The sequence below is a fragment of the Vespa crabro genome, chromosome 10 (genome assembly GCF_910589235.1).
Source record: "Vespa crabro chromosome 10, iyVesCrab1.2, whole genome shotgun sequence".
In the NCBI taxonomy this organism is placed as follows: Eukaryota; Metazoa; Arthropoda; class Insecta; order Hymenoptera; family Vespidae; genus Vespa; species Vespa crabro.
In genome coordinates this window covers 4236589-4259129 of record NC_060964.1, presented here as the reverse complement: position 1 = coordinate 4259129, position 22541 = coordinate 4236589, and the positions used below count along the sequence as shown (strand labels likewise).

The window sequence follows — 22541 nt, the reverse complement described above, 5'->3', positions numbered from 1 at the left end:
ACGCAACACGAATGAAACTTTCGCAGATATGCTTTCCTTTCTAACTATAATTCGTGTTTCGAGAACGTTATAATGTACGGATAAACGCGGTTTCACGTGGTAGCACGCGCGAGAAAAGATGTCGGAGACAGGAAAGGTGAAACATTTACGTGAGAGACCGTGTAAAAGCACGATGAAACTCGCAGCTCGTCTAACGACGTTCAAGGGACCAGCAAATTCACGTTGCTCTAACGAAACTCCTGCACTTCGCGAGTTACGTTCCTGACGACGAGGAGAAACAAAATTTAAAAGTTCTAATGAAGTGTAGCAGCTCGCATAAGCGTTCATAGGTTGCGAATATGTCATCTTTTATTTTTATTCTTTTTCTTTTCTTTTTTTTTTTTTTATTCCTTTTTTCTAATCTTTTTTTTTTCTTTTTGGTCTTTCTTTTATATTCACTCAAAAAGGTACGAAATAACGTAGGAGAGAAAATTAAAACTACGTTGGCACGGAATGTAGAAGCAAAAGAGGATACACTTGTACACGCATACTTTTCGTTATACAAATTGTGAAAAAGAATATGATATTTGAAAAGTGTATTAAAAGTACATCCTCGTTTTCGGTGGAGAAAGATGACCAAGTGATAAGTTCACGCGGTAGTATTCTTCAGGAACGCTGTTAGGCATGTTCGCTTCTTTCGTACTTTCTCTAGCTAACGTATTCATATGAACGAGAGAGAAATAGAGAGAAAGAGAGATAGACAGAGAGAGAGGGGGGGAGGGATAGAGAGAGAGAGAGAGAGAGAGAGAGAGAGAGAGAAGAAAAAGAAAAACAAGAAAAGAACGAATAGAACTTTTGCAAGATATGAAACACTTGGAGCATTAACCTAATATTTACCTCAATCAAATATTGTCGCACCTGCGCGATACTCCAGCTTCTCGCTGAAAAGTCGTTCAAAATTTGAGCACCGTGAAGATTCTGTCTGACATTTGCTTGAACTAAACGACGACGTCATACATATGTGAGATTTATCTTTACCAAGTCAGAGTGTACTCAAGCACGTAAACTGTGCTCACAGCATTTAAGCATACTAACGTTCCTAATTTCATGCGTTTGTCGTTTCACTAGCCCGTTCAACTAACATTGACAAAAAGAAATCATTAGTTCTATCCATCGTAGCTTTCAAATTATCTGATAATAAAAAATTTTACGATCCGACGATTTGACGATTTAACGCTCGGAAATCTGTATTTCCGAACGAAACGAACAATTAATATGGAGAATAATTAACGCCTCTATTTGAACTATTCGCTTCAGCAAATTCTCATAAAAACTCTGTAATCTGATTCCATTGATCCGTCATATCCAAAGTATCGATATTCTCTAATCCTACACACACGTACCACCGATAAAAATTTATGCCTTGAAGCGTACGCGCTGATATCAAGAAACCTGATCTTAACAATGTCGCACAAAAAAAAAAGAAAATATATATATTATATATTATATTAAAAATACCCGATTGACTCGAATTTCCATTGACGTGTACATCGTACAAACATTCATGGTAGCGTAAACAAAGGGAAAAAAACAAAAACGAAAAAAATGAAATTGGAAAAGCTTCGATTCAAGGATTATATGTATTAGGAAAAAAAAAAAAAGAGAAAACAGGAGCCAAATCACGGGAAATAATGATATCGATATGATATATGTAGGTAGATAGGAAGGTATATGTAGATATATGTATATGTATATGCGGCCATAAGAGGTAACGTAACGGTTAAGGAAGAAGATATTCATTTCACGCGTGCCCGACTGTAAATGCGAAGATATAGCTAGAGTTATATATCATCCCTTCCGAAGGACTTTAAATCAGGATAGGAGCTGAATAACCTACAGGACCTGCTTCTCCCTCGAGAGCATAGAACCACTGTGGAATTCCAAACGCAGTCGCGGATCTCGAACCTTTGATATACGTATTGACTTCGAAGTTGCCCTTCCTTCAAAGATTATCCCATTCGTCCTCTTCGGGCATCGCGATAAATAGTCAATATAGATTCCGATCTCTGTATATATATATTTTTGAAATCAGATTTCCAATTCGGTGACGTATACCTACAACACGTGAGACCGAAATAAAATTATAATCATGTATTATCCTGATATATCAAGATAAATGTTCAATAAAATATTCTTCCCGTTGTATATGTAATAATATCGAAAAAAAAGGACGCTTTGTTGATTATGAAAAATCTGAATTTTTATCTTAGCAAACTGCATTAATTACAAGCAATAGATCCAATTAAAAGTACTATCATGTTAAAACACTGCTACCGAGGGATAGAGAAAGAGAGGAAAAGAAAGAGAAGAAGAGAGAGAGAGAGAGAGAGAGAGAGAGAGAGAGAGAAAGAAGCTATTCTCCAGCGTTTCGTACACTGCGATTCCGCATGGATTGGAGGGTCGAATGGGGGCTGAGGACCGAGGGAAAGGAGGAGAAGAACGGTGCGACGGTACGGGGTTGAACCAGGGGTAGGACGCAAGGGCTTAAAAATATGATTTTAATACCACTGCTCCGGGGGTCGCCGTATATCACGCTTTTGTCCGCCTACTATTGTCTCTACGCTGGACTCACACCCTCTCGAAAGCGTCGTCCCTTCGCTCTTCCACGTCCAATCCCATCCCCTCCGACGGACCGACGAATCCCCCACCCCCATTCTCCGTCATACTTCGCCTCGCCCTTCATCCGATAGAGCTACCTCGACGATTCACCAAACCAAATCTTTCTAATTGAAAATTTTTGCACGTCCCTTCTTTACCCCGACTTTTTTGCGAAAATCAAGATTTTGAACGTTATTACAATTATTGTAATTTTCGACTGATAAATACTAAGAGCTTTCATTTCTAATTCGTTTCAATACTGATTTCTTATCGACACGTTAAATTTAATTGGATCTCGGACCTTTTAAATATTGGAAATGAATACATTTTATTTCAACAGAATCCCATTTTCTTTTTATCTACAAAAATTGCATTACCCTTAAGATTCATGTTTATTGGATTCGCATACATTAAATGTATTAATCGTTAAAAATAGTTATCCTTTATTGAATTATTTTAGCTCGAAATAAATCGAGGATCGTGCTTCTCGTTTATTTATATTAATTCGAGTTAAGTTCTGAATGTTAACATACATTACGAATGGTTTAATATCTAAACCATTCGTAAATTCGCTCGCACCCCATGTACTTTATTATCTCATTTATTTATCTATGACGTACAAGTTTGTTATACGTAAGAGACAATTTGTCCAATTCAAATGTAACTTTTTTTAACGATGTCAATTCACAAAATTCTTTTTATTAATAAAACAAAAATCAAGTTATCTTTTCCATGATTAATAATCCCTTTTTTATATATTAACGACTTTGTCTGTATCATAAATTTCAAGACAAATTTATTTATCTTCTGAAGATAATTTTACAAAAGAAAAAACATGCATTTTATCTTTCAACATGTTGAAACAACCATGTCAAAACATTGAAAATATGGGTTTTTATGGGATGGCTTTGCTTTTATGGAATACGTGAGAACGAAGTACGAGACGAAGGTAGTAAATTCGAATTAAACATGAATGACCGATTCCGAAAGAAAAATTATAATACGAGCACAATGCACTGTAAAATCCACTGTGACAACAATCGTTTCTCGTAATGTTGAAGTATCTATGTATATGTCCTACATACTATACGTGAATATAAATCAAACGGTGTTGTACAAAAATATTCGAAATTACCAAGAATTTTGTACAGAGATTTTCTCTTACTTTCAATAACATTATTCTTTAAAAATCAAATACGAACGAACATAATGATAATGATAAAGCGATTGATTTGAATAAATAAGAAGAAAAAAGATATAATTCATGAATTTCGTTACAATACGCTTCCGTATTCTCGTCCTTTTTAATAAGTTGTAAAACGACATTTGAAATATACGATAAATATTATTAACCGGATCATAAACTATTATCTAAATTAATTGAATAACTATCAAACATATCTCAAGCTTTTGATAGCAAAGCCAGATATTACTAGATTATTATATATGCGACCGGAATCTAAATAGTACATACGGACACACTCTCCTACGCTCATAGGCTCGTTACACACTTGATACAGGAGGTCGGTGCAGGAACTTGATACAAATAGTCGAGCATGAGCGCCTATACAAACCGATAGAGAGATATTCGTATGGTTACATATATATATATATATATATATATATATATATATATATATAACACTGTCGGTACCTCTACCGATATATCATTGCGTCGTTCATTCACTATCGACGGGCACGACTTGAATTCGCGGACGATTGGCTGCGCCGCATGCGTGTGAACTAACTTAAAAGTGAGAACACGCTTGAACGCTCTGTCAAACGATCCTGCAAGATCATCTTTTCCTCCTCTTTCTTTCTCCCTCCCTCCCCTCCCCACTCCCCCCCCTCTCTCTCTTTCCCATAATTTTTATAATTAAAGGATGATACATCGAACTCAAAAATCCAACCTCGTTAAAATCTTGCGGATTATGAAAAATGCTCTCAGTTAATTTGATTTACCTTTGATATAATTTAAGAACACGAATTCTTAAGTAAAATTAAGCTATATCAAAGAAACTCCTGGTTAATCTCTGAGTCTTATCCCCCATACTGTCGATAGATTATACCTGTGAATTTCTATATTCCTTCGGGCGATGCAAAAATGAGCAAGGGGTAATCTTCCTTTTATAAAGCATCGGCACATTGCATTTATATTATATCGTTCGGGATATTAACCAAACGCTAGGATCGTTTTACATAGGAGAAACGAGCAACGAGATTCTCGGTATGCTTATATGTCGTTTCACCAAGATGAGGAATACAAAGGGTCGCTGTCCTCAAAGGGTCTCATTTCATTCGCGTTTAGCTCCTCCTTTTAAGAATTTCCTTTTCGCTGATCCTAAGGTCGAGATAAAAGAGAAAAGTTTACCTTCTCGAGAAGAGGCAAGTATAGTTAAATGAAAATAAGCAACAACACGATAAAAATTGACAAATATTAAAAAGCTTCGTACTATTGGATCTATTTTGTTCTGCAACATTTTGTCCGAGACTAGTGAAATGTCTGCTTTTCCATTTTATAAGAAAATCAAATCGAAAATAATATTATAATATTATTATACGTGTGATATAATGTAAAAAAGAAAAAGAAAGTATTATATATTTATCATTAAATGTAATTTATATTAAATAATAAGGGAAAAAAAATATTGATGAGGTATGATTCAAACGATACGTATAAGCATTTATTGGCTTGTCAGTTACCATAAAATATCAAAGAGCATTGCTTTTGCATTGTAACAGTGCGAGGGTTAATTCATTGCCGTGCGTATACACGATGAATTATGATTTCCATCGATGATCGTAATATCTCTGATACGCGCCATTGCCTTTCCGTTAGGATCGAACTTGGTGTGAAAGCTACGAACATTGTAATAGAAAATATACCAAGTTACAGTAACATTGAGCGAACGAGTATAACGTATTTCATCGATTTCATTTTCCTATATTGTTATTTTGCAAAGCTATACGGTATATTGAAACATGATATTAATTACATTTGATATCGATGATTCGTCGAATAATTCATTCTCTTCACGATAAAAGATAAATATAAATAACATATGTATACCGCATGTTAGCATTGAAACATATATAACAAAAGATTTAATACCAAGTTTTGTAAACATTGAATACACGTTTTCTTCTTTTTTTTTTTTTTTTAACGAGATTATACGTAATAAACGGAGTAGATAAAACGTATTAAAATATAAAAGCCACAAAATATTAATGGAAACGAGCACGTCCGTTTCTAATAAATAGACATTCGTGAGAAAATTATCTTAAGGGCCTGATTAGCTCCTAAGGGCTTGGATAGCTGAATAGTTATTTAAAACAATATCTTATAGTCTACCTTGTATTATCAAAGAGTACAATTTGATTCTAAGAATAAAATATTACATATTAAAATGTTTCATTTGTCAAATCTCTTTTCTTTCTCGAATAAATTGAGGATGAAACGAAAACGTGCATAATGATTAATAAATATCTATCGCTTACCAACGAGTATTACGTCTCATCTTAAGAATCAGGCGAGATTTATTGATCATGGAAACTAACGTCTTACTTCCGTCGAGGCTCGATGAATACTAACATTACGAGCAATACAAAAACAACGAGAATTACGAGTTCTAAAGGACATAAACAGATCGATATAACATAATAATATATACAAGGACACGGTAAGAAGTTCTCTACTAATACATTGACGAAATTGTTTATCACTAACGTTCATTCATAATATCATTAGTGTATTATAAAAGTCTCAAATAATTTTAACATCTAAAGGAAAATTTATTTAGATCACTTTCAGAAATCTAAAATAAAACACACGCAAAACTTCTCTTTCATTTTCTTTTTTTGACATCGTCGAAATTCTATCAATGTGAAATAAAAAATATTTCAAACTCGAAACTAAATAAAAATATTTTATTTATATACTTAGTTGTTCACGTATAACTTTCTATGAGATAATAATTTTTGTCTGAAATATACGAATAGTGAAATGAAAACGGAAGGCAAATAAATAAATGAAAATTAAACATCTATCCCATTAAAATTATTCTAATTTTCCTCCATTTCTATTAATTAATATTATTATCGGTTATATTGATTAAATTAATGCTGGCATCAATATTGAACCTTTTTGTAGTACGTGCTCTTTATTTTTGATAAAGTAATATTTCCACACTTTGCTTAATAATTTTAGACAATTTTTTTAGAATAAAAAAAAAAAAAAACTAAAAAAAAGTTGAAGCGCATCATTCGTAAAATGATTTGAATTCTATAATTACAGTCTTTCGAGAAGTCGTACGAGTAGATCATTAAGCATAAAGAGCCGATAAATGTTCCTGAAACTCGAAATTGCCGTTAAATTACCGCACGGTAAAGTTGCGATAACGAAGGACTTCGAAACGACGATAGTCCGATTAATCGCATCCATAGGGAGCAGCCATTGCAATTGTCGGGAACTAATTAACATGCACCGTATTGTTCTCCGATCTCCAAAGTTATATCTACGAAAAAAAAAAAAAAAAAAAAAATAGAAAGGATAGATAGATTCGATCTAATTTTGATTCGGAGGGAAAAAGTAATTCTTGTTGAAACTTAATTCCTTCTTTCCCCCCCCCCCTTCCCCCATACAATTCTAACAAAGATCTAAATTTCATTTCATTGATAAAACAGATGTTTGGTATTACTTTTCACTCGAGACTTTTTGAAAGTCGATAAAATGTATAATGGATGATATAACAAAAAATAAAAGAGTATATGTATACCGTTCGATCGTAAACGATCGTTCTCACTTTAGTAACGTACATCGCGCCTTATAATAGAAATTTGATAATACCAGTTTGGCTGAAGCAACGTCGCCTTAGAGAAACGTATTACCCTAGCACAAACTTTAAACAGCCATCGAGTCGATAAAAAAGCAACCATCCGTGAGGCAATCTTAGGGCAACGTAAGAATATCCGATCTCTAACCACCACTACCATCAATACTATCATTCGCCACTGATCGTGCTTAATCATCGGTAGCTACGAAGAGGTCGATAATTCTCCAACGTTCGCGGGCGGTCCCCGATATCGTGCGCCAAGGATTTGGAGAAGAAAATTATTACGAGAATCTCTCTCGCTCGCTCGCTCTCTCTCTCTCTCTCTCTCTCTCTCTCTCTCTCTCTCTCTCTCTCTCTCTTGCATCATCGAAGAAATTGCCGAGCTATTCATCCCCCAGTCCGCTAGTACTAACGACGTTAACAAAGAAAACTTTTCCTTATATAGTCTCCCCTGTCTTCCTCTCTGATACAGTATGATAATATTCGTCTAAGTTTTTCTTAGGACATAGAAAAGTTTACGAGAAGATTTTAACGAGATTGTAGAATTTTCAGTGCATCTTTAAAGATGCAGTACGATCGAAGAAAAGGAATAAATATTCTTTCAGAAATTCATGAAAATATTCAACTAATTTGCCCGATGAAACTTGCTACTAATATTCCGTTAACCTCTATAATCGAATTTAATGGCATAGAAATTATTATATAGAGAGACCTACAATTTATCGTGCAAAAACTCGTTAATATTAAATTTCTGTCATTCGCTATTTATGATATAGATATCTATCTACGTAGATATGTTAAAATATCAATAGCATATATGTCAATGATATAATAACGTTTCCTGTTCATTTTTAAAGCAGTCGATAAAAAGAAAAAATCGATTCTTTTTTAAAACGAAATAATAATTTTCGTCGTCATCATTCCATGCTAGCGAAGCAAAAGAGAGAGAGAGAGAGAGAGAGAGAGAGAGAAAAGAGGAGAAAGTAGAGATGGCTCGCGCACCGATACTGCATTTAATTTTCCCTGGAAACGTCACGTTCACGTTCCGCAGAAGATCGTATCTATAAGTTGCACAATAAAATTATTCGGACAAAACGTTAGTGGTACTTCTACTGGAGAATAGCATCGTGCTTGTTGTTCGGATTTTCCATTAAATTTTCTCCAAAATTAGTTCGTGTAAATCGGATGGTTACTTGCAAGCGGTCAGAGATTCGACTTGTACGAAACATTAGCGTTTCCTCGTTCCTGTGAAATACCACCAAATATTTTCAAGTAACGGGAGTAAGCTTGCTAAGAACGCTAAAATCGTTTTCCTGGAATTCTCTCGGCATGCCGTACCTACTTAAGTATATACCTATAGTCATCTATAGTAATAGAAAGCTATTTGCCGTTTCTCCGCATTACAATAATTTTCAAAACCTGGTCAACGAGTCGTAATAATTTAGCGATATATCGTTATAAGAGAACGAAAGTATCTAAGAAAATATACTTTTCTTTTTTGAAGAAAGAATAAAATATATATTTGACGTAGATAAACGAGAAAAACCAATTGAATTAATCGATTCGATATTTTGCATTTAATCTCGAATCTCCATGTCTGCTATGAATCTAAGATTCTATAAAAATGATCATTCTTGCGTATCATGCGGAATGCCCTTCGTTAATGTCACATAGAAAGCATAGGAAAGATGACAAGAAATTCGATACTTTTTTTCTTTTCGTTGTTTCCAATCGGTTATAATTCACCATCCAATCGGTTCTTCGAAAGTAATCAGGAAGAAAAGGAAAAAGAGGAAGAGAGAAATAGAGAAAAAGAGAAATGAGGAAAGAACGATAGGTGTAAGCCAACTCAGGCCTTCATGTGCACGATGATAGGCATTGCACGGTTAGAAAGACGAAGAGAGAGAAAGAGAGAAAGAGGGGGGAGAGAGAAGGAGAGTCACAGGGCTGACTCGAAAGGGAGGCTTTGCCAGTGGCGGGAACTATAATTCTGCGTTATCGGCGAGTTCACGGGCCAACGAGTCTCTTCCTCGAAGGGGTGAGCTCCCAACAGGCTGGTCACCCTTCCCTGGCATTTATGTACCTACATGTCTCACCGCTAGAATCGATTCTCCGCGAGTCCTACGATCTTCGATCGAATATAACGTGCCACAAGGCTCGTGATCTAGGCTCGATCGATCGTTCGATCGAGCATACCATGTGACACGTGAAATCGTGAAGACGCGATCACCCGTGTCTCTTCGTTCGTTCTCACTAATATGCTCGTAAACTCCACGTCCTGCGATATTGCGTAGCTCCGCCGAGCGAAACGATCATAGAAACTTACCAACTTACAGCGTTCAACGATCCGTGTATACATCTTTAACTGGAGAATAGAAAAAGAAATGATGAGATCGCGTGTTCGAGCCTGTCGAAGTTGGAATCAATTTAACGGACTCGGCTAAACAGAAAGAGCCGTTGGTTGAACGTGCCTTTGGGTTTGGAATGATTTAAGGGTTGTTATCGGTAGCCAGGACCGTAGGTCGGAATGTCTACGTCAGCTAGATCATTGATATCAATTCGATTTCTCACTCTCCTCTCTGATCTACCCTTGAGTTCATCGAACGCGTTCAAGTTAACGATGATGATACACCGACGGTAGAAGCGAAGATCTTGCCTCGCACACCAAGCCTTCGACATTAACCAGCCGAGGCACGTTACTACCAACGAAGTAGTTAACCGAACAAGCTCGGCTTTCCACCTCTGACCTCTGCCGCTGACCTCCGCATCTGACCTCCACAGCTCAACGGATCAGTACGTTATGCGTTTAGAGCGGCCGATGTATCGTCTATCTGGTAAAGTTCACGCACGGTTGCGTCAAAGGGCAATGGCGAGTGATGGATTAGTGATTTAAGATGATCCGCTTTCCGTGAACGTCGAACTAGAGCCACTCATCTTTCCTCATACGGCTCATTCAATTTCAATCGACCTCTCTTTTTCTTTTTACGCTCAAACATGAATATTTCCTACTATGCTCGAACGAACTTAGATTAATGACTATGTTGACGATCTCTTAAAATCGTAAAACCCGCAACTACGAAGTTTGAACTCGAATAGCCGCGTATCTAGTAATTACGATAGAAGGAGAGAGAATTGGCGAAGATCGCACGTATATCCTCCTTTCTACGAGTATCTAAAGTTTCATCCCGAGAATATCGAGAAATCACGAGCTTTCCTGAAAGGCTCGTGTATGGGTACCACTGCATTCCAGCATGCAAATGAGACACGAAGTGTTCAGAATAGTTGGAGGTTACTAATGTCGAAGATAGGAGCTAAAGGAGACGCCGAAGGACTCTCGTTTCTCTCCCGTTACACAGGGCAGATTCACTTCCCCACCTCCATTTTCGAACCCTACTTTACTTTCCTATCTCTCGCCACCTGCATCGAGCCCTCTCCTTCCCCCCCCCCCCTCTCTCTCTCTCTCTCTACCTTTCTCTCTTCTTTTCGCTAAGGTAACATTTTTTTCATGCTTCTCGCTTTTTCGCTGATTATCAATTATAACAATTCCGCTCCGTAAATGGATTTTCATATATATTTGTAAAAAACAAAAAGAAAAAGAGGAAGTGGAAAGAGAAGAGTGACTTCATTTCGTCGATAGTTATAACTCGTTTAAATAGAAAGTAACGCCCAAATGGATTTGTATTTGTGCACGTATTGTGCGAGAGAGAGATAGATAGATAGATAGAGAGAGAGAGGGGGTAGAAGGAAAAGAGAGAAAAATTGTAATTCATCGTGGTCTATATTAAAGCAGAAAAGAATTCAACGACGTAACGATAGCTCCTCCTGAAAAATCGAATCGACGAATGACGAATATTATCGTTATGTCGAGAAACAAAATGATATTAGATGAAAGATCGAGGAATATTTTTCTCAATGGAAAAAATTTAGAAGGAGGAATTTTTGATCGAACTTGAGAATAGATAGACGGATAGATAAGAGAGTGCACGATCACATGAGGGAAAAAATACACGAACGGTACAGATTTACGACGATTCGAGAATAAACGTGTGAGTATTAATGAACGGACAAAAGGCCCTCTTTCATAGCATGCAGAGAGGAAGAAAACACAAGAATGTAATTTATAATGTCGGACGCGATGAGCGCAATCGTTAATGTTAGCGAGATGGTCCAACGAGAGTTGGCTGACATGGCGAAAGCCAATGGAAAAAGTGAAAGAAAGAAAGAGAAAGAGTGGGGGAAGAGAGAGAGAGAGAGAGAGAGAGAGAGAGAGAGAGAGAGAAGCAATTCTCGTATTATAACGAACGAGATCGTAAAAATTCTCTTTTTCTTTGGACGGCTATCATTAACGCGAAACTTGCAGAACGAGCATGCGCTCACGACTCGTGCTTTCCACTTTAACGAGGAATAATCATAAATACAGATGACGATGATATTTATTACTCCATAGGATTATCATTTTTTTCTATTATCGACCTTTATATTTCATCGCTTGACCGTTAAGAAGATCAGATAATTGTATCTCTTCTCTTTATATTATCTTTTTTTTTTTTTTTTTTTTAGTTTTATACTTATTGATGAAATTAAAAAAAAAAAAAAAAAAAAAAGAAAAAACAAAAAACAAAAAAAAAAGAAAAAGAAAGGAAGAAAAATTAAAAAGAAAAAAGAAGAAGAAGAAAAACAAAAAAAAAAAAAAGAAAAAGAAGAAAGCGGATGAACCGTAAAAGAAAAAAAAATTTTATGTAAAAGAAACATGAAATTGGATCTCACCGCTTGACAATGTCACGAACGCAACGGTACTCACGAGTGCGCGCGATACGTGCTCCAAGTTAATTTTCATGACTGGGTATAGTGAGTAAGAGAAGGGGGGTTAGGAGAGGTTGTCTTACAAGGCAAGGAGTCTGGAGAACCAAAGGTTGGTCGAGGCCAGGAAAATTACTATAATCAACATCGAGATGAAGTAACTATTACCTACACATCACGCTTAGACTCTTTAAGAGTCAAAGAGAATCTTCCTCCGTCGTTCTCATCTCTGCCGCTTATATCTATAGCTCCTCTCTGCTCTTTCCCAAAGAGAACCCCCTTGAAGAATGGGGGTCATAGAGAACGAGCAGGAAAGCGAATAAGCGAGATACAAAGAGAGAGAGAGAGAGAGAGAGAGAGAGAGAGAGAGAGAGAAGAGGCAAGGAGAAAATGGGAAGAAGGGAGGATAGGAAGACTCGAAACTCGGGAACGAACCGGTCGAAGACTGGAGGGTGGTGCAATTTCATCGGCACTTTTGGTAGTGAGGGGTCGCGAAGTTCGAGACTGCTTCCAATTAACCAGGCACAGCTTCGCTCTCATCGAGAGCTCGAAGGGAAAGGAGCTATTCGAACGACGGGGTTACCACGAAGGAGAGAGTGTATAAGAGAGAAAGAGAGACAGAGGCTGAGAAAGAGAGAGAGAGAGAGAGAGAGAGAGAGAGACGGAAATTGTTTTGTAACCCGAGAACGTCGTTAACGCGAACACATCAATTTCTCGCTTAAATAATGACATCGAGGAAGATTAATTCGTCCAATGCGTCCAGAAACTCCGCCATTTATAATCCTTCTCGCGATTCGAGTGACATTCCTTCTCGAAGGGCTTCGACTTCGATAGGATTGCACGAAAACCTTTCAACGAGACGATTTCGTGTCCGCTTGGATAAAAGTCTTGCATTCGCCGGACCGTTCAAGTACCGTCGTCTATCGAACGTTTTCTTCTGGAAGAGAGAACGAACCGAGGGGAAAAGTTTTGCATTACCTCGAAATGAGTTCGATGGAAGGAAATAAGAGGAGAAAAAGAAAAGCAAAGATCGCGAATTGGATCGAGACGGGCGGAAGAGATTGGAAATTAATATCGGATATCCGTGAGAAATATTTCAAACTACCAATGGAATAGTAGCTAAGGAAGATCGTAATAAAGATCGTTAAGATTTTAACGAATCCCACGTCGGCTCGCAAAGATCGTAGGATATGCCGTCGCAGTCGATGAGGCACGTTACCCTTAACCCAACGACGGGCAAAACCAACGACGTGACCGAGTCGGTACGTGACGTTTCGGTCTCATGAAGAATTTTAATTTCATCCGTCGTCGTTGAAAAAGATGCGAAAAAAGGAAAGCGAATCTAGCTTTTCCAAGGAGAGGGAAGAGTTTAAACCAAGTCTCAACTGTGCCCGTTCTTCTCGACGTGACAAGAATAGATTTTCCTTGGCATGCTGTTCTATGGCTGGGAAAAGATGATTACGCCCTCCTTGAAATGTCCGACAATCTATCCTTTCCTTGCGAACTTTAATATACTTCCATATATGTATATTTATGACGCTTATCCGAAACCATTTTTATAATCCTCCGTCTCTTTTAAGGATCAATTTTTTAAAGCGTACTTTGAAACGTACGCAAAATTATCCGCTTCATATTTAAAATATCAAATCCCCTTTAAGGTTGTTCACCACCTTCCCCTCTTAGCGTATATAATTTTAGCGACAAGTATGGACAAAATATGAACTACAAATGAAATAAAGAGTAATACTAATTGTCGAGTAATACTATACGTCTATTAAATCGGTGTATCAATCCTATATAGATTATAACCATCTCGTGCATAACTTAACACTCGAGTTGATATACGATAGAAATTTTTGTATCTAATAAAAAGAATAATATACTCGACAAAGGCAAGAAAAAATTATATGCCAGATTATAATTTTTCAAATACGAAAAAGTTCCATAAGCTTCCATTTAAAAATCTAATAATCTCTCGTTGATGAATCAAGCCCTTCGACGATATATCGGACCCGCACCGATATACTAAATCCTTACTGACCCTCGATGATCTAGTCTGAAAAGAAGAAGAGAAAGAAAAGAAGAAGAGAAAGAAAAGAAGAAGAAAGGAATAGTGAGAGAAGAAAATTAATAGGAAAAAGAGGAAGATTAGTAGAGAAAGAGGAGAAGAGAAGGAGAAAGAGGTAGTAAATTAGTAGAAAAGAAGATTAGTAGAGATGGAGAAGAAGAAAAGAAAGAGAAGAAGAAGAAGAAAAGAAGAGAAAAAGAAGAAAAATAACTCAAAACGTACGCGAATGCATGAGCATGATGAAATTCAAAACGAAGGTTGAATATATCGAATACCATTTCATTCGAACGAAAACAAAATACAAAAATCAAGCTCGATTTTTTTCCCCACTGAAAGAAGAAGACCCGTCGAAGGCCTCTCCCAAGGGCCCAAACTCAAAGGCCTCTCTCAAGAATCCCACCTAAAAGCTCTATATAATACTGAAAGAAAACAGTTCGCCCAAAAGAGTCATAAAATAACAATTATTTTATATTGAATGCGCATTACGAAACTCTGTAATATTAAATCGAATATATTAATGTTTAAATATTAATTTATTGTCCAAGAATTATGTCTGTAAATCATTCTAAATGCGGGGCAATGAATGGACTTAATGATGTATCGCAATAACTCGGAATATTTCGTTCGAAATCATCTATATCAAAATAAAAAATGGGAGTCCGAAAAAAAAGAGAAAGAGTGAGAGAGAGAGAGAAAGAGAGAGAGAGAGAGAAATATACCTATTTCTCTTTCCTCTTATTTTTCTTCTTACTCGTGAGTTCCTTGCTTCTGAACTTTTTAGAAAGCATCTGGTTTCATTGAGAAAAAACAAGGAACAACAGGGCCAACGTTCGAAGCTAACGATCTAAGTTTTTATTAGAAAATAAAAAGAAAAGCGTCTTTATTCTTAGAGAGTGGATTAACCCGACGTTGTTTCTCATAGGGAAACGAATCACCGGCCTCGCTTTCTTTCTCTCCCTCTCTCCCTCTCCCTCTCCCTCTCATTCTCTTTATCTCTTTGCTTCTCACGTCGAAAGCAGCAGAATACTCGCAGTTCCTAACCGTTCATCAGGATTACTCTGGCTCCGAAGTAATACCGACAGTGGCAGGAAGCTCACGGAAATCATTTAACGGTTGAAGGTGGTAGAGAAGACTGGAAAAGGACGAAGAAGAACACCGGTAATTATTTTAGTGGTGCGGGTGAAAGGACGAAGAAAAGGGTTGTGCTAGCACCCTCTCTCCTTGGTTTTACCTCCTCCAATGCCGCACCCTTCCACCAACGTTGTTCCATGCTAATTCTTACTAATTGGTTGCATTACTCTCGTTTCATTCACCTCTTCTTCTTTCTCCTCCTACGTAAGATATTCCTTTTGACTCGTTTCTCTTGTTAACCCGTTCTCTCGCTCCTCCTTACTCCTTTACCATCCCTTCATCCACGATTTTACCAATTATATTTTCCTTCTTTCGTTCGTACATACCAACGAATTTTTACTTATACCCACGTTCGTACAATTATTTTCATCCGTTCTTTATTTAACCAACTCTATCAAACTCATTTCTTTGCCCGTGTATCAACGTTATATCGCTCTAATCTTAGAGTTCACAAAATTAGAGATTTATCATCCTAAGAAAATTACTTTAGACGCATTAAGTTATGTCCCATAGCATGTGAAATCCTTTTCATCTTATACGATATATCCATTTGCCTTTATACGAAAGCATTCGACGAATGTTTCTAATTTTATTCCTATTTTACGATCAGACGAACGCGATATTGCCTTTTCAAAATTTAATACCTAAAACTGGCTTAGATATCAAATGATATTTTCCAATTTGAAATTGACTCTGGAACTTAAAGCTTAGAAATTCGATCGTTGGCGAATCGAAGCGTCTTAGAATCAACTTGCTAATCTTGGAAAGGTATAGTATTAGATTTTAAATATTTTCTTAAGCGATTAATTAATATAATCCCTCGATGAAGAAATCGAGTTCCCGATTAAATCGTTTCATAACCGGACCGATGAAATTATAGCCGTTGGAATAAATGTATTCTGCTTTGTCAAAAGCTTCGCAAGTAAGCTCGTCCTTTATCGTGGCTCTCAACTACAGCAATTTCGTAAACGTAGCTACGTTAACGATCGACCTATACCGAAAATTCCGATCGCTCATAGCTCTCTTCGTTAGCCCTTCGAAGGAACGTGTGATCATGGGAAATTGCGAAGAGCCTGACATTGGCATTCGATCGTCCCATCTTTTACTTCTCATCGTTCATCTATGAAATTTTATCGGTACGACATCACGACGAAATATCTATACGATATCGAAGTTATGCATCTCTATAAATCGATGTTTGCGCATTACTTCCAAGATTTTGTAAACGATAAACGTTAACGGGATTTTCTGCATGCTCAAGAAAATTTCTCAATAACTCGCTCTGATAACTCGATTACTCTCTCTCTCTCTCTCTCTCTCTCTCTCTCTCTCTCTCTCTCTCTCTCACTCTCTCTCTCTCTCACTCTCTCTCTCTCTCTTTCTTTCTTTGGTCATGGCTCGGACAAGGACTTCTCCCAAAATTCAGATTGGAGCTCATTAAGAGCGAGGATTTCATGGATAATCTAAGTTCAGTGTCTCCGTGAGCGTCTTAACGTGAAAATTACATCCCAAGACCGTCGCCACGAAAATACACGAAAAGTCCTTTCTTATTTAAATAGTTTTAACTAAGTGTGCAATGGTCCGTACAAGAAATAAACACTTTTTAACACACTTAATCGTTTTTCCCTTTCAAAATATTCATAAACGAAATTCAAAGTATACAAGCTTCGAATCTTTTTATTACATCGAGATATTTTCTATATTTCATAACGTAACTAACGAGGGAAAATAATGAAAAGATAAGGAATATCGCTTAAACGTCAAGCGAAATAAGGAAGACGAAAATACGTTCGTAAAACGTACGTACATACGAATCCAGTAGTTATATAGCGGGGCCAAGTGCATCTGCCAAAATTCGCAACGGAAAGCACGTAACGAGAAAGATCGCCGGTGACGATTAGAAACGTAAGTAGTTGGAAGGAGCGCGGAATGGTCCTAATTATATGCTAACGGCCGCTCTCTGAAAAGCAGATAAGGTTTTGGTTATACGGGAAGCTACCACCAGTGAAATTTAAATTACAAAGACCTTGGTAATTAATTTATATTATTAATCACAAAGCGTACTTATTAGTTCGCCGTATCTACTTACGCCCTTTCGCTCGATTCACGCGAATGGACATTTTATTATCGTTCGATATTCGCATTCCGCTCGATGGAATAGCTCAGAAAGGATCATCGAAGGAAAAGTTTCAATTCGCCGCTGAATACGTTATTATTCATTTATGCAGATTAGCATTAATATCGAAAGACTTTCGTGAGAAGTATCCAAACGAGTTCGTTTCAACTTGAATTACCGTTCTTGTAACACTTAATACGACACCGATCTTTCATCTTAATGAGTAATTTCAAATGACATCTTTTTACTTCTCGTAAAAGTTAGACTGTCCGAAAGGAGACCAAAGATTGATCCTTAAACTCCTTCACAAAAGCAATCCAAATATAGTATCCCAACATGATGTGTTAACGCGTAACACGATGTGATACGATATTCTTATATAAAAAAAAAAATGGATACATACCAGTAAGGAAGAGGAAAAGTTGAGCGCGTACGTGTTATCGTCGATTTGATCGCGATTCTCAAGATCCTCGAAAGAAACTTACTCCTATCTCGGAAGTAGATAAGAAAGGTAGTACGTGCGGCAACGATACTTCGCGATACGTTATATCGACGCGATAAGAAGAAATTTCGTAAGAACGGAAACGAGAAAGCAAACGAGCTTTTACGACATCCCTTACGTTCCTTTCGCTATTCAAAATTTGATCGTAAAATTATAGAACGTTCTTATCGACGAAAATTTGTTAGTCGATTGTTACTCGACATGAATGAAGTGATAAAAACTTGTAAACTTCGGAAGATCGTTTCGGAACGTCGGAAAATCGTAATATTCACCCGAACGAGAAAATTGTCAAACTTGGGCCGATAGATTAATTAAAAGTCTCGACGCATGAATATTTTTACAAATTACAAGCGAAAATCATCCAGTTCGTTTAACGAACAATACCGGCCGCTTAACGAAGTAATTACAAACGAAAAAGCGACAGCACTAATTATCGTACCTCTGTCGTTCTTCCTCGTAACCGCGTTCGAGAGCGATATTTTTTGCCCCGTAGGGATGAAAGTTGATCCACGAACGTAAATTTATCGTGCGTATCTGTTTACCCTTTGTCCTGACAATTTGTGAAAAAGTACTTTGTCAATACGTCATTTTTTGAAAATTGAAAATGATGCTCATCGATGGTGAGTGGCGTTTTTCATATCGTCCTCGTCATTCTTCATCCCTTTTTTTCGATGTAAAATCAAGTGAAAACTTGTTTTTTTTTTTCCCCCTGCGATCCTGGATATTCATCTATGATGATAAAAATGACGATGAATGTCATTGAAACGTTTCAATTTTTGCGATAAAAACGTTGACATCGTAGAAAATAAATCTGAAAACTATCGACTGTACAATTTTGCAAATTTCATTTAACAACCGAATCTATATAATATAACCACGAATAGAGATTTAATAAAATATAATTAAAGAAAGGAAGAAAAAAAAACGAAATGAAAGAGTTCGCACCGTTTCAAGTATAAGATCATTGCAGGAAGGTCTCGTCATTTGAAATAAAATATGTATACTACGATGATAAAACTCGGCGAGATGTTTGATCGACAATGGAAAAAAAAAAAAAAAAACCTTACGTATTGTCCTTTAATAAAACTGACCAACCAGTCCTAAAAGTCTTCCCGTAAAATTTCGAAGCCAGGCGAAAGAGTTTACACACGAGATCGGGTCAGATAATAAGAGGATTCGTTTACGAGGGCTCGTAAAGCATGACGGACGTTACCAGGTGCGGAGCTCGTAAATATCAGTCGGCTCCGGGTCATGAATTTATGGACCGTCCGCGAAATCGCTGATAAGAATCGGTAAGTGTCCGGTCATTGCACCGGGTAAGGTGCAAATGCAATGTATTGAGACGATATCGGTTGCGAGACCAAATTGTAATTCCTTAAAATAGTTTATTCGTTGAGGAAATCAATTCATTTTTGAATTACAAATATAGATAACCTAATTTTACGTATAAAATTTTAATTTTCTTTCTATTATAATATAGCTGTAAGTGTGTGCGTACGTGCATATTATATTATTTTATATAGAAAAAAGAATAATATTTATCTATATTATATTACGTACATTCATTTTTACATTTAATATGAATAAAATTAAATATTTCTCGACCATTTTTCCTGAAAATGATAATGATTGAATGAATTTTTAAAAGAAAGATATTCAAACAATTTTCAATTAAAAAAGCATATTTGAACAAAAGGTAGAGTAACTACCGCTCGATATGACTATATTTTATACCTAGTTTTTTGCTCCGGTCTTTCTCCATTATTGTAAAAAAATCTAAAATTGTTCTCGATATTGGTATTCGTATGGTCACATTTTTGAGAATCCAAGAGATCTCCTTTAAATTTATTTGTTTTCGTTATCGAATCTGTCATGAAAGTAATAGTCTTCGAGAGAAGTGAAGTAACCTTTACGTTCGCTTTATGATCCTTCGTAACAAGTCCTGAAGGTTGTTTTCTGAAAACCGGAAGCCTTTTCAGTTTATCTCCGACCTTATGACGAAATCTGTCGATAGAGGAATAAAACTTGTCTGGCTTGTGAGTGAAAACATCGTAAATACTAGTCCATGAAGGATCAAAGTAATCCATTGAATTTGTTCCTACATTCGATGCATATGTCGGATTATCATTTTTCAAAATTGACAACTCATTCGAAATAGTCTCTTGAAGATCTTGACGATTTGTTACATCGCTTATACTGTTTTTAGCATAAGGATCCTTGATATCAACAGAATTCGTAACACTAACACTATCCATCGTATTAAATTTCTTATTAAAATTAGTAAATTTCGAAGAGTCGAAAGTTTCATCGCTCTTATTTGTCTCGTAAATATTTGTTGAATTATAAACATTCATTTTATCATTTTTAATTCCCACTTGTGTTTTTTGCGATGACATTTCTTCGAAAATTTCCGTTCGAATGGTCGACAATGTACTAATCGAATTAGATTCCTCGATGGACGTTCTTGTATAGTTAGATTTTATTATATTCGTTAAATTAGCCAAACTCGCGATTTTCTCTGTTGACATAGGTACTTCCATATTTCCACTTTCTGAACTTACCACTGTAGAAATTGTTAACGGTATCGTTACGTCCTTCTTATTATCCAACTCATTATAAATGCTAACTTTTGTTATCTCCTTGTCTTGACTACTATACATTGGATCGTTTGTTATTTCCATCATAACATCCGTATTTGTTAATAATTTATTTCCTTGTTGAGAAAGGGAATATTTAATCGTATTTTCCGAACAATCGACTTTCGTAAATCTTTCTACATTCTGTAAATCTTTACATAATGCAACGTTCTCACTATTATAATTTTCCATAATATCGTTCTTCACATTATTTCCTTGTGTTTTTTTATTAAACTCCGTACTAAGATATTCAACATTATCTTTCTTTTTTCCATTTTCATTCATCTTATTCTCATTTATACTTTCACGATGATCAGCGTTGATACTTGTATTCTCAAAACGTATACTTATCGGTACTATCTCGGAACTAAAATTCGTATTCATAAATTTCATTTTTATAGTATTATTTCCAATGTTGGAAACATTTCCCGTATTAGAAATATAACTGAAAATAAAATTATTATTTGTTACATTTAGAAATATCGAAAAATCGAATAAAATTTTATTATGATTGATGTTATCAAAAATTAATCATTCGATCGTTATTTGAATCGTTCATCAATATTTCAAAAATATAATGTTATTAATATTTTATTAACATATTTGATATATTAAACATCTCATGATATATTAAACAACCTCTTAATATATTAAACATCTTCAATGAATAAAATTAAAAAATCGAGATTAGTATTTGTATTATCTATTATTATTTCCTTACCTATTATTCATTCTATCGAAAGATTTCTTTGGTATCAGATTTTGTTCTAATCTTTGATAAGCTATGATTAAAAGTTTAAACAGACATTCCAGTTTCTCAGCGAAAATCGAATCTTTCTCTTGTGCATTACGTAATAACAACAATCTTGCCCAGTCAGATCTCAAAATACCAAAGGGTAAAGCCGTAAGTGGACATTCAAAACCAATGATCATCGTATCGATTGTAGGTACATTTGTTAAATTCAATGTAGAAATGTATTCCTCTAAATCGGCAATATTCGATTTCAAACATTGGTCCTGTAATGATAACGGCCTTTCCTCTGTAAGTAATAGAACAAGGAAACGAATCAAAAAGATAAAAAAACAAACAAACAAAACATAACAAAAATAGTAATGATTTTTAGGATTACGAAAGTTCGAAAGAATCATTAACTGAAGAGAATGAATTAACTCGTCCAAAAGATTTACTCATTTCTCTTGATAAAAAAAATAAAATAAAATAAATCATTTGTCTCTCACATTAATATAAAAAAAAAAAAAAAAAAAGAAAAGAAATTATATGTCCCAATTCTTTACATTACGATTCATTAATTTATCCAAATTACAACCATTATATTTTTAATCAAAATAAATTTTCTCCACATTTACGACATTCACCGTACGAGAATCTTCTCAAGTTAAATAATAGCATAAATAATAACATAAATGTTTATTTTATTTAAAATAACGATATTTATTAGAACGAAAAACGACGTAGATATTAATTAATAAATCAAACGAAATGATAACACTCACCGTCGTTTGCTATGGCAAACGAAAGGAAAATATTAGAGAAGATAAAGAAGGATACTAGTCGGTGCATGACTATCAGACGAACTGCGGAAAGACAGGCACTATGTATATTCTATTTCATTCGAATCGGCACTTCCTCAATGCGGGAGTTGGCAACATTTTTTCTCACTCGCTCATCGCCGACGACAATTCATGCTTACCATGTGAATAATTCACGATATCCATCAGTTAGTGTAACAAACATCGAACGAACTATCATATTAATTATATTCTTACAAGCAAGAAAGAAGAAATTATTCGATTTTGT

The 22541-nt window shown here is 35.8% G+C and overlaps 1 protein-coding gene across 1 annotated transcript; it reads right to left on the bottom strand.

Annotated features, from left to right (window-relative positions):
- Nucleotides 1-19315: 19315 nt before the first annotated feature.
- On the bottom strand, nt 19316-22481 carry LOC124427488. Its single transcript, XM_046970464.1, has 4 exons — nt 22238-22481; nt 21444-21762; nt 19821-21167; nt 19316-19699 (listed from the first exon to the last, which is right to left on the bottom strand). Exons 1-4 carry the CDS (start codon nt 22302-22304, stop codon nt 19639-19641), a joined length of 1794 nt encoding a protein of 597 aa, XP_046826420.1. The 5' UTR covers nt 22305-22481; the 3' UTR covers nt 19316-19638.
- Nucleotides 22482-22541: the final 60 nt, after the last annotated feature.

Excerpts from the sequence above, each read along its gene's own strand:
- LOC124427488 (XM_046970464.1), bottom strand. The coding sequence starts at position 22,304 with ATGCACCGACTAGTATCCTTCTTTATCTTCTCTAATATTTTCCTTTCG. Across the intron at positions 21,168-21,443 it reads TTCGATAGAATGAATAATAG|TTATATTTCTAATACGGGAA; the intron begins GTAAGGAAATAA and ends TTTTATTTTCAG. Across the intron at positions 19,700-19,820 it reads AGACCGGAGCAAAAAACTAG|GAAAAATGGTCGAGAAATAT; the intron begins GTATAAAATATA and ends TATCATTTTCAG.